General features: G+C 40.2%; 1 protein-coding gene across 2 annotated transcripts in view; it reads right to left on the bottom strand.

The window, feature by feature from the left end:
• Positions 1-4,227: 4,227 nt before the first annotated feature.
• DCTD (dCMP deaminase) overlaps positions 4,228-13,585 on the bottom strand; it is a 29,748-nt gene continuing 20,390 nt past the window's right edge. For both annotated transcript variants that reach the window (XM_026699622.2, XM_087936354.1), the window contains one exon: positions 4,228-5,441. In XM_026699622.2, the coding sequence (XP_026555407.1) occupies positions 5,363-5,441 (79 nt within the window). In that variant the 3' untranslated portion in view covers positions 4,228-5,362. The remainder of the gene's footprint in view (positions 5,442-13,585) is intronic.

The following is a 13,585-nucleotide window of genomic DNA, read 5'->3' as shown; positions in this document are numbered from 1 at the left end:
GACTTCTAAAGCATTTTGGTGTGCATGTGTGTGTCTATGGATTTAATGCAAAAGCCTAAGATATGCATGTGTTCGTACTACTTCTGAAGTTCTGATACAAGAATTAAGGTTGTATAGTTTTGTTTCTTTGGATCAATATTTTTCAAACTTGTTGACATTAATATGCTTGGACTTCAACTCCCCAAATTCCTCAGCACAGGGAATTCTGGAAGTTGCTCCACACTTCTTAATATTAAAAAGTTTTAAAAACACTGCTTTAGGTGGTCATTCTCTTCCTCTTTTCTTTTTCTGTTTGCATTAGACTCTTTCAATAGAATCAGAATTTTGGAATCTACAGATAAAAAAGAAAGGAAAATTGGACGGTAGAATAACAGGGTTGATATTTTGAAATGATTTATAAGTAGTGTTTTAGAACTCCTATCAAAATCACACATCTCTGCTATTCATTAAATCATCTATGTCTTCTTTCAGGGTTTTCCATGTGGACCTGTAAAAAATGCTACTGCTTTAAGAATCACATTACGTTTCTAATGTGGAAAAGTGGGGGGAAAAATGCTGCTGTTTGGTAGCAGAAAGTTGTTCTAGTCACACTTACAGATTTTCACCCTTCCCATATTCAAAGTATACATGGTCCTAGCAGTTATTTTATTTCCTTCTAAAACAGGGGTCCCCAAACTTGGCAACTTTAAAACTTGTGGATTTCAACTCCAGAATTCTCCAGCCAGCATAGCAAGTCTTAAGGTTGCCAAGTTTGGAGACCTCTGTTCTACAATATAACAAAAATAACATTATAGTTACTACATTATAAAAGTTAGATATTTCAGAATAGAAACCAAGGTAGAACCACCAAGTTTATGTTAGGTTGCCAAAGGCCATACCTGAGATTGCCTTTGACTTCTCCTTTTCCTTTTCCCACAGGTGCAGGATTCTTTTTTTGGATCACCTGAAAGTTGATCCATTGGTTTTGACAAGAATTAACCAACTGGCTTCCTATTTTGTTGACCTATATCTTCCATTTGCCCTCTTGGTACAATAGATGATTGGTTTGACCTTATTTTGTAAAGTTTATTTTGTAATTTAGCTTTAAATTCAAGTTTCTTAACCGAATAACTCACCTCAGCAATATGTGTTTGGAACAAAAGCTGTACCTTTAATTCAGGGTACAACTACTTTGGATTCTTCCTAGTTAAAGGAGTAATGACAAGGGAATATAAATATTGTGCCAGTAATTAAATTCCATGTACATGTATATTATTCTTTAGTCTTTATATGATTATTTTATTGGACATAAACGAATGTCAAAAGTAGCCTGGAAAAAAAAACTTTCCTCCTTATAACATGGTGTCTTTGAAGATCAACAAAGGAATATTATAGTCACACTGGGATTTAAGCTTTCTTACCTATCTCCCCTTTGAATGCAGTAAGCCTACTGAAAAGTAGAGACCTTTTGTTTATCCATTGGTAATGACAGTCTGCAACATTCTTTGTTTCATGTCATGATGCTGTAATTGTTAATTAATGTCTTACAAATCTGTAATCCTTGTATATATGGAATGTTTCCTTCAATAAGTATCCACCAGTGGTGTGATTCAGTTTTTTTACTACCGGTTCTTGGGTATGGCTTGGTGGGCATGGCAGGGGAAGGATATTGTAAAATCTCCAGTCAGAGGGGGTATTTGCTGGTTCTCCGAACTACTCAAAATTTCCACTACCGGTTCTCCAGAACTGGTCAGAACCTGCTGAATACCACCTCTGGTATCCACTTACAAGCACACTATCAAGAGAAATTAGAAGTCACCCCTTACTCGATTCCCAGTTTGGGACAACACAATTCCACTCATCCTCTACATCACAAGAACTAACAACAGCGCAATCAGACATTTAATGCATACAGGCTTTGATTAACTTTAGCCTTCTTAACTCATAATGATAGCTAGAGGTAGAACTCTTAAAAATGCAAAGACAATCTGCTATTTTGCTTTTTAAAACATAGACTTCTTAATGGAAGTGTGTACTTTATTTTTCTGGATATAAGGAATGTAAAGAGCATTCTTCTCAAGTTATTAGTAAATCTATAATCCCTTGATAGTATGACTGTCCAAACTGAGAGACATCTGGAAATGCTTGTTTGATGCACTGGTAATACCTGGTATGGAAATTGCCATATATTGGCCTTGAAGAACAAAATTTATTTATAACAAATTATCCAACAAATTTCATAGCACTGCAGCAGCTCTTCTGTCAATTCCTATGTGTATCATTTGGATTATGAAACAGGCAAACACAAACTCTTCAAGTGAAAAGACTAAAACTCCCAGAAATCTTAATTATTGACTATGATATATTGAATTCAAAAAACTATCACTCCAAAATATAAGTTCCTTTGCTAATTCCGTTCTTGCAGAATTTAAAAATCTTGTGAAATATACTGGCTTACTATTCAGAGAAAGCTAACAGAAATGTTTATTTCAGTGCTCAGGTTTGGATCACTAAGTCCTTTCTATTTCACATTTTAAATTAAAAATACATTCCTTGAAAGCCAGTTTTTGAACCATTGCCATTTTAAGAATGTAATCTTTTTTTCTGGCTACATTAGCAATTTGTTTCCTATTTTCAAATTAATGAAAATTTTCTTAGTTCTACATAGAATCTACTCCTGTCATTAAAAAGCTGATAATATTCATACATTTTCCACTATGACCATAAGATCTTTCTCAAGATGTTTTGGCCAATTACACTTATTGGTGTGAAAAAGGGTATGACGTTAATAGCAGATTATACGACTTACATTTACATTTGCCTAACCAGTAGTAATGTATGGATAAGCAAAATAGCACCAATCTCAGAACAGTCCTATTTTCACCTACACTGGATGTACCTCCACAGAAAAAGAGAGAAGGTTAGAAGAAGTTTAATGAAAAAACCTGCAAAGAAAATATTTTACTGCTCTAATATTGTACAGTATATTTAATCTTGTATTTCTTTACGGCAAAATACTGACTAGATATTTTCTGTTTCACTTTAGGAACAATACTCCAGAACTACACAGCATTTACATTTCTTTAATGAAATTAGCCCTCTATTCCAAGAATGGCTCTCCAAATTTAACCGGATTCTACTAAATATGGCTAGTATGATCAATGATTGAAGTTATTGCCTTCTTTAATTATATCACAAATATTACATATTATGTAAAGGGAAGGGAATACATTAGATTTTTGACATGTCTTTCAGCATTCAGCCAGGATTGTTTTTTCTTATGTTTAATGTCAGATGTATTTGTTATTCCCCCACCCCTCCGCCGGGTCTTTACAGGTGCTTTGTGCCTGTGGAGACTTACTTACCTTGCAAAGATCTCCTCTGTCACGGTTTCCTTGCCTGGATTTGCAGAGAACAGAGGCCAAACATACTGCGAGATCATGCAAGATCAGTAGCGTGAGATCTTGTGCTACTGATCTCCTGTGATCTCATACGTTAGGCCTCTATTAAAATTGAGGCCTGCACATTTGCAAACAGATGGAAGGTTTTGGTCCTTCCTCTGTTTGCCATTTCCTTGCTGAAGCCTGCAGGGAGATTGAGTTCCTGAAGGCTTTGGCAGCTCTTTGCAAAAATCTTTTGTTGGCACCAGCGGAGCTTGGGAGAAGCGGGTACGTCCCTATGAAGCTCTATTCCTACCAGCAAAGGCTTTTTGAAAAAGACTGCCAAAGTCTAAATCCTCAAGCACGGGAAAAGAAACACGGAGGACCGTGTGCGGCCTTCCCAGCCTCCTTTTTCATCACAGGAAATGTCGTCAAACCCTTTGCTGATGAGAAAGGAGGAAGCAGGCAAAGAAACAGGCTGGAGAGAAGACAGATTTTCATAAATTAAGTCACCTGGTGTGGTAGGATGGGGGGGACAGCAATTGTGGGGACCCCAGGGGAGGGAGAATGAGGTATTTGTGGGTCAAGTAAGTCCTTGGGTGGTCTGAAGTAGGTGGCCTGTTCTGTCACTGGGCCTCCCATGGTCTTGCCCATTGCAATACCTCATGTGCACTTAACAAGCCGCTCATTTGATTATCAAATGCGTTGGTGAAAGGAGCGAGTGATCGTGTTCAAGATATGAGATTCACTCCTACAAATCCTTGGGTTAAGAATGGAATGCCCAGGCTCCATTACATTTGTAACTCGAGGATTACCTGTACCAGGATATAGAACCAAGCACAGTAATATAATAATAAAAAAAATTATATTTCACAAAGTAAGATTTTAATTGACATTTTATAATGTTTGTATCATGCCATATTAAAAAATACTCAATGTATAGAATATTTCAATACAAATATACGTACCAAACTTCAGAAAACATTTTCAATACAAATATACATACCAAACTTCAGAAAACATTTTCAATACAAATATACATACCAAACTTCAGAAAACATTTTCATGAACATTTTCATGTTTTAAAATGAAATAATTTGAGTATCTAAATATATATGTTATCAAAATCAAATAAAAGAACCTCTACTGAAATCTTGTGAAAGCTTTAATCAATGTTTCTTAAACCTAATGCCAATTTCAACAAACAAAAGCAAGCTAAAACCATGATCCATTTGGTATATGTAGCCTCAATATGGATTAAGCCTGTTCATTTCTCTTAGAGGAAAATACTGACTAACTTAGACGCTAGTTTCAACATTGCAAATTATTAGATTGTCTCCCAAGAAGTTTAGATCAATGGACAAATTACTTTTTAAGGTATAAAAACCATCACCAAAGAAGTTCTTATTGGTTCTGATGATTTATTCACATCTTCTAAGAAAAGTAAGATGTTTGGGGACAGAGGGATGAAAGCTATTGTAAAATTTTATCCAATGCAAACCATTTTCAAATGTAAATCATAAAAAGAAGCAATTAAGTAGTTGAAGATTTCAAAGTGTTAAAGTACTAGTTATATAACTGTCTAGCCAGTCTGAACTAAATTAAGCTAGGACATGTGTTGTTTCAGTTGTATGCTGCTGAAGTGATTCTTCAACTGTTCTTGTACAGTCAATATTCACAGAATATGCATTGTAAGTTTAATTCCCTTCAAACCAGATGAGTTCTTGGCTAATTGACACAATACACTGAATGCATTTTGCATTGTTCACCCACTAATATAAATCTCCCATACATTCACAGAAGATTTAGTACAATCCTGGAAGCCAAAGTTTAAATGTATAGCAGAGATGGCACAAATGTTCAAGTTCTGACACATTCCTTAGATGTCTGCTTAAACTGTGTAGTGGCTATTAAAAAGTTATGCCTAACTTCAAGATGAAAAGCATTAGCAGCTTCTAAGAAAAGGATAATCACACTCTTCTGGAGATTTAATTAGACATAACTCACAGAGGCTTTTGACTTGGTTTGCTGTTAATTGAATCAAAATCAATGATGATCTTGCTGCACTTTGGTTTGAATTTTCTAAAAACAACAAAGAGAGAGGAATATTAGCTAGTGAAGTAGTTAAACATTTTGTTTGCTTTGGCTCCCAACTAAATTTTAAGAAGGAAAAAGCATATCCTTGGATTCGTTCTATGTTTTATCTCTATAGGAGCCAATTATAGGGCACCATACTGAGAGATACCCGGACAAAAAAGACTAAGACAAAAAGACACATGGGGTTGCTTAGTCTGTATGTTCTTCAGCTATTGGAGTTCATAAATTAGACAGGAGTTAGACGGATTTCTAACAACTTAGCTACAGGGGGTAGCATCTCTGTAACATTTTATATGTTCTTTCCATGCCAATTTTTAATAGGAAACTTCCAAAGTTTGCTTCTTATAGTCTTAAAAGAAAGACAGAAAACACCGCATTATGCAAGGGGGACAAAATACAAACTATTGAAGCTAGAATCATTTTAGGACTGTAAAATTAATACCATCACCATAGCTCATCCTTTTACATCATTAGAGCATCTGCTGCAGCAATTAGCAAGAGAGGTATTTGGGGACTTTGTATATATTTTACAATCTACTAGTAAACAGAAGAATATGCAAATAATGTGGATTTAGTGTCTCATTAAGCTTGACAATTCAGTACTAGAGATTCATTAAACCTAGCCAAACCTCACAAATCATTACAAAAGGCAGAAATAGTCAACAATGAAGGACATGCTTGAGAGAATGACTATACACAAACTTTATCCAATCAATTGGTCAAAAATACTTGGAGGCATGCCACCAACATACAAATTTTTGAAAGATCTTGTAACAGAAGGGGCGTTGGCGCTTACCTGATACGCCCATTTTCTGTGAGCTGTGAAGAGCATCGAGGCATGGGAAGTGCTTCTGTCTCTCGTTTAATAGGCTGAGTTGATTTTGAGGACACTCCTCGAGGCTCCTCCTTAGTGTACCCATTTTTGGCGAAGTCAAAGTGATAGATTCATTATTGTTCTCCTTCACCTTTGCTCAGTAAACTTGGCCAGGATTGGACTCACACCAGACGGACTCTGGATGCTCTTCACAGCTCACAGAGAATAGGCATATCAGGAAAGCACCAACACGTCTTCTCCAGATGAGCTGTTCAGAACATCCAGGCATGGGACATACCAAAGCTGGAATGTCCGACAGGAGGGTCTCTGTCTGGTTTGGAGTTCCCTTTTTACGTGTGGACCAGTTGCAACACCCATCTGCTGAAGGTTTATAGTGCCTTATGAAAGGCGACATTGCCACCCTACAGATCTCATTGATCGACGCTTGGGTAGCCCAAGCAGTTGATGTTGCAGCACTCCTAGTTGAGTGTGCTGTAATACTTGTAGGTACGGGCAATGACTGAGTCTTGTAAGTCTTTGCAATCGTGGCTTGCAGCCGCCTGCCAACTGTCAATGTGACTTTTCTTCCTTGAGTAGAAGGTTGAAAGAAGATGAAGATTGCCTCTGTCTCCGTAAAAGAGGCAGTCCTGTCTATGTAGATTCAGAGTGTACGTAGTACATCTAATAGGTGCCATTGTCACTCTAAACTGTGAGATGGCCTAGGACAGAAATTGGGGAATATCGACTCCTGTGTTCTGTGGAAGGCTGAATTAATGTTGGGAATGAAGGTTGGATCTAAGCAAAGGACAACTTTGTCAAAATGAAAAATGTAGAGATCTTGTCTCAATGATGGGGCAGCTAGCTCAGAAATTCGGCCTGCAGATGTTATTGCTACTAAGAACACCACCTTGTATGTGAGTAGGTGGAGACTCGTGGCTCTCAGAGGCTCAAAAGGTTGTTTTGTGAGTGCTGTGAGAACCTTGTTTAGATCCCAGGTGGGGTATCTGTGGACCACTGGGGGTCTCAGATTAGTGGCTCCACGTAGAAAACTGAATATTCTCAGATGATGAGAGAGGGATTGTAGGTCACCACAGGTAATGACTGATGCTAAGGCTGCCACCTGTCTATGTACGGTGTTTGGTGAGAGTCCTTTGTCCAAACCTTCCTGGAGAAAGTCCAGTATTTGCGCCACCGATGGAGAGATGGGGTCTATTTTCACTTTGTCACACCACCTGCAGAATATGTTCCAGGTAGTGTTGTGTATATGGTTCGTGGAAGGACATCTGGCCACTTGGATCATAAAGATGACTTTATTGGAGAGCTTCTTGCCTTTCAGACATCTCCGATCAAGTGCCACACAGCTAGGTGCAGCCATTGTGGATCTGGATGTTGAATTGGACCCTGTGTGAGTGAGACTCTATCCGGTGGGAATCTCCATGGGTCTGTGATCAATAGATCCCCGAGAACTGTGAACCACGGATGTCTGGGCCAGTAGGGTGCCACCATCAATAGTTCCGCTTTCTCCTCTAGAAGCTTCTGGACCACCTTGGGAATCAGTGGGAGGGGAGGAAAGGCATATAGGAGACTTTGAGGCCAGCGGTAGAGTGTTGACTCCCTCCGCTCGTGTTGGAAATCTGGAAATGAACCTCGGGAGCTGTGCGTTGAGGGATGGGGCAAAGAGGTCTATGATTGGTCGGTCAAACCGATGTGACATCTCCTGTCTCGGGTGCAGGCGCCACTTGGAATGGTCGACAGTGCCCCTGCTCAACCAGTCTGCCTGGATGTTGGACTGTCCTGAGATGTGTTCCACTTTGATGGAGATTAAGTTCCTCTCTGCCCTGCGGCAGCCTCATTAGTGATTTTGAATGCATGCCCCCCTGCCTGTTTATGTGAGTCTTTGTGGCCATATTGTCGGTCAGGATGAGGACATGCTGTCCCTGGATCAGTGGTAGAAATTTGTGGAGGACCAGATGGGCTGCCCTAAGTTCTAGCCAGTTTATGCTGCAAGTCTGTTCTGTCGTGGACCAATTACCCTGAGCTACAAGGGACTGACAGTGTGCCCCCCATCCAAATAGACTTGCGTCTGTTGTGATAGTCTGCCTGTGAGGGTCTTTGAAAATGCAGCACTTGTTGACGTTTGCTGTGGTCCCTCAATAAAGCAATATGAAAACCTTTGACAGAACGGTGGCCTTGGACTTGGCATTGCTCCTTGACCATTGATATGGGAGCAGAAACCATTGTAGGGTTCTGGCATGGAGCTGGGCCCAGGGAGCAATAGAAATGCAGATCATTTTTCCCAGGGGTTTGGATAATTGGGCCAAGGGTACTCATTTGAGAGTCCTAACCTCTTGACAATTGCCTAATGCTACTCTGCCTATCCGGTGACAGGGATAGCTTCCCAGACACTGTATCGATGATGGCTCCCAAATGCAGGAGACCAGTTGATTCTTGGCCGAATTTATTGAAAATCCGTGCTGTAGGGTGACTTGAGTATCCAGTTCAGCCAGTTTATTTTTTCTGGACAATGACAAAATTAATATGACATCGAGATAGCATTGTAGCCAAACTGGCTTACTCCTAAGATTGCCTGCTAATGCCACCAGAACCTTTGTAAAGGTTCAGGGAGCTGAGGCCAGGCCAAATGGAAGGGCTACATACTCGTAGTGGTAGTTATTATAACAGAATCTCAGGAATCTGCAATGCATGGGTCTGATAGGAATATGAAGTCTATTGACATTAAGACACCTCCTTGTCTGATGCTGAGAAAGATTGATTAGAAGGAGCTCATCTTAAATCTCTTGTAGACCAGGAAGCGATTCAGGCATTTTAAGTTTAGAATTGCTCTCCACCCACCCCACTGAACTCTTGGGGACCACAAATAGATGTGAATAGAATCCCTGTCTATGTTGATCCATCAACACAGGTTGGATTGCCCAGATCCCCAACAAATGCTGGATTGCAGTCTCCATAAGGGACCTTTTGGTAGAATCCTTTGAGACAGGGCACTGCATAAAGAAGTTTGGAGGTGTGGAGAGGAACTCTAGGGAGAGACCAGATCTTATGGTCTCTCTGACCCAGGCATCTGATGTTGTAGATTCCCATTGATCTGCAAATAGCCTTAATTGTCCTCCTACGGGAGGGTCAAAATTGAAATTATTTGGGATGACGAAATGACTGTTTCCCAGCCCCATGAAAGGGTCTTTTCGTCTATCCTCCATGCCTATTTCTGTCCCCAAAGTCAGATCTTTCTGCCAGCTGTTTCTGTCGGTACCCAAAGGATCTCTTAGAATGGGTTCCTTGATAGAGGGGACAAAAGGAATTCTTCCAAAAGGACTGGGATGGTCTGATTTCGGGCTTAATGCTGGATTGCGGAAAAAAAAGGGGGGGAGTATCTTTTTCTTATTTCAAGATTCCACCAGTAGCAGATCCAAGGCAGATGCTAACAGTTTGTTCCCTTCAAAAGGGGCGGATGCCACCCTCCACTTATGTTTGGTATCCACTTGCCAATATCAGAGCCAGAGTAAGCATCGTGCTGTGACTTGGGATGCTATAGTTCTTGATGAGAATTTTACCAAATTAAATGTGCTGCCATCAATTTGGCTATATCCTGATGCGCCTCGGTATTTGATGAAGGAATGGAATCTCTCAGGTGACGAAGCCACCTTAGGGAAGATCTGGTAAAGAATGAAGAGACTATAGTCGCTCTGATAGCCCATCCGTCTGCTTGGTGAGCCCTGCGAAGAGCTAACTCTGCTCTCTTGCCTGGTTTGAGAGCTTCCCCCGCTTCACTTGGTATAGTGGCGGAAGAGGCTAGGGCTACTAAATTCATCTACATTGGGGGCTAACAGGGAGTTAGAAAATTCTGGTGCTAGGCTGTAAAATCTGTCATATCCCGTTGGATTGGGATAAGTAGCAGTAGAGGTCCACTGTTTTTTAATTAAGTCAGTGAACATTTGTGGGACTGGTATGATCTCCGCTTCAGTGACAGGTTGTGAAAAGATTAAGTCATCCGACTCCTACTGCGCTGAAGATGGTTGGGAGGCAGAAGTCAGATTGTCAAGGCATGTGGTGTTTTTCGCCTTGAATAATAAAGACTTAAATAGGTGAGGGCAGAAGAGCCCTGTGAATGTAGGTTGATCAGGGGCTAAACCCTCATCTTCTGACATGTCCTTCTCTAGCTGCTCTGCCTCCAACAAAGACGAATCATTGTCTTGAGAGGACACTGATACAATTTGTTCCAACTCGTCTAGTTGGTCTTTCCTGTATTGCAAGATCTGGTTGGGCATGTGAACTATTGGTGGATTCGCCCCCTGGGGTGGTACTTGAAGTTGAATGGAATCCAGCCTGCTTAGCAACTGTGGTGACTGAAGATCATGATCAGGACCTGCTTGATGTTGCCTTGCCAGGAGGGTCTGTTGCACCCCTGCTGTGATACCTTGTTTGATAGCTAGCTCCATCCAAGCCCTAATATGTGCGGGAATTTCCTGAGGAAGAGATTCCTCTGCACGAAGTCCCGCTGCCATGGGGGTGAATGTAGCCTTAGGAACCCTCTGTGGTGAAGGCAGTGCAGTTGAAGCGCCTGCCTGGTATAGCAAATTAGTACTGCCCCTGGGTTGCATTGACATATCCAGTGGAGGAGCTGTATTGGAGCTTTGAACAGGAATGGCTCTTGGAGGAAATGTTTTTTGTTCTTTTCAGCCTCACGAAGGCACTTTTTCAGGTGTTTTTCTAGTGCCCTTTGGTATCTCTTGGCATCTTTCTCAGTGGCCTTGGAAGGCTTCTTTGAACCCGTTGACTTACTCTGGGTTCTGGCCATGGCCCTCCTGCCTGCCGCTCTAGTGCCTGAAGCAGTGGAGCCAATAGAGTTTCTACTTGCCATCATAACCTTTGGATACAGGAGATTTAAAGGGTGAGGCTTGAAATTAGGAGCCTGCTCCGGAATGGTCAGGGACTCCCTAAAATGTATTAGATTTAATTCTCTTTCTTGTCTTTTTCAAATTAAATAATTAATGCCAAATAAATTTGAATTAGTACAAATTTTAGATGCACCTTAACAGCCCAGAGTATAATCAAGAGCCTAAATTACACTGGGCCTGCAATAGCTTTAACGCACAGGTGGTCACAGGCCTGGGTGCTAGCTGTTGTCCTGCTGACTGGATTTGGTTGTGAGGGAATTGCCAACTAAAAAACCTCCTTCAGGCAGCCTTTGACGTTTGTGAGCTGAAACTGAAGGTCCTGCAACGCTATGCTGGTCAGCCCTGTTTAGGGATTGCCTCCTCACAACAGTCTAATTAATATGGCAAGGTCCTGCTGCCTTTTTAATGAGGCTCAAGTTATATAAAGTTACCTTGCAGGTTGCCACACAAGGAAACAAAATGGCAGCCATTGTTATTAATGAGGCCCCAGTTGCTGAATTCAACTGTAGAAAGTCAAACAAGCACAAAATGGTGCCAAACTTTATTTTTGGCGCGCAACCTCTCAGTCAGCAGTGAAATCCCTGGCAATTGCTCCGCAATTAACGAGCTCCAATTAACTGTGCCAGGTAAGAGTGATGGCGCTGATGCCAATCCCTTTTTTGTTCTTTAAAGGGGAATAAGCTTCAGCCATTTTTATTGCTTTACTTTCTTCTGGCGTGATCGCGAGCCTCCACTCATCGCGCCGCAATGGCCCTGCTCTTATCCAACAGTCAGCTGATTTTAATTGTAGCCAGGAGTAAAGAAGTGTCTCCGATTTCTCTCTCCCTCATTTTTATGCGAAGCGGCCATTTAAGTGAGGCGCTAACTTGAGCATTCTCTTGTAGTGCCTTTACAGCCCTCGCTGAGGGCTTGAGAGCTCCAACAGCTAGCTGGTGTTAAACAGCTTCAGAAACTCTCTATGGTTCTTTTTAAATGTGATGATTGTAGGCAGCCAAAAGCTGCGATCTGACCTGCAATTGATATTTTTGGTTTTCTCTGTCCTTTTTCAGCCAAGAGAAAAATTGCCTTGTTCAAACGAAGCCTGAGCAAAATCTGGGGACATTAAGGAGGAGCCTCAAGGATGAGTGTCCTCAGAAATCAGCTCATCCTGAACAGCTCACCTGGAGAATGACTTGTGCCTCTGCTGTATTAAGTGTCTTTCTCACACACATATCACATTTATATAACATTTTATCACTTCATGTTTTCTACTTCATAAATTAGGGTAACACTGTCTGTCAGAACAGTTGAACGTATAAAATTAACTAATTTTCAAATTCTGAAAACTAAAAAATTAGATTTCTATCACATTAGGAATTTGCCTCCAAGTGCCTTTGAAAGTCTATCTTCATTTCATAATGCTGTAGCTTTAAAGAAAGACATTATCAAGAAATTGTTTCAGATATTGCATTAGTCTGATTTTACTTTTGAGATAAAACTGTTTTCATTTGGAATTGTTTTATTTAAATCTATTTTTATTTAATAAAAATATTTGGTAGATAAAAATGAGTTTATTTTTGAAGCATATAAAACAGATAAGCTTATCCTTTCATGAACATTATCGAGATGTTATAAACATCAGAAATAATCCTCATCTTAGAAGCATCATTTGTCAATCGATGCTCATTCGATGTAAACCTCACATTATATACTTAGTGTACTTTCATGCTGTCACTTTAAAAATATGAGAAATTGTGTCATTGTTAAGCTGATGACATACAATTCCGATTTTCTGTCAAATCTGAATGAAAGGTTGCCGTGCATAATCAAGTCCAACACACTGTAATTCAAAGTTTGAATCCAGAGTAAATGAAAGCAAATAAGCTACAACTGAATCCTGGTGGATCTGAATTTCTGTCCATAGGTAGTTCTCAGGTTCTGTGGGTAGTAGTTGTTTGTTTGTTTGTTTTTTGGATGGAGGAATAGGCATGTAGCCTAGAACTAATAGATTCAGATTTGTTAGTGGAGATCCAAAGCAATTTCAGTGACCAAGGGCACCTGTTGGAAGTGTGCAGTGGTTGCTTCTGCCTTCATGTTCAAGCATAGCCATCTTGACAGCCAATCCAATGGAAGTATTGTCTATGTATCCCTGTAGATAACCTAGAAAACTGTAGCCAGCCAGAGCCTTTCACAACACCTGTTTCAACATTTCAAGGATGGCTGCTTTGTTCATACTAATATGCTCTGCAAAGTGTCTTTCATCGAGACCTTCCTTTGATTTTGTCACATCCCACAATTAGAATTATTTTACAAAAACTATATTTTTAAAAATGATTTCTATAAAAGTTTTTACTTTATTTATAATTATCATTGTAAACCAAATTGGGATAGTTTAATTAAAACGCAATAAAGTGTTGCAA

The sequence above is a fragment of the Pseudonaja textilis genome, chromosome 6 (assembly GCF_049901715.1).
Source record: "Pseudonaja textilis isolate UNSWEBS1 chromosome 6, rPseTex1.2, whole genome shotgun sequence".
NCBI classification, from domain to species: domain Eukaryota; kingdom Metazoa; phylum Chordata; class Lepidosauria; order Squamata; family Elapidae; genus Pseudonaja; species Pseudonaja textilis.
Note: the sequence above shows the minus strand (reverse complement) of the source record. Positions and strands in the feature narration are given on the sequence as shown.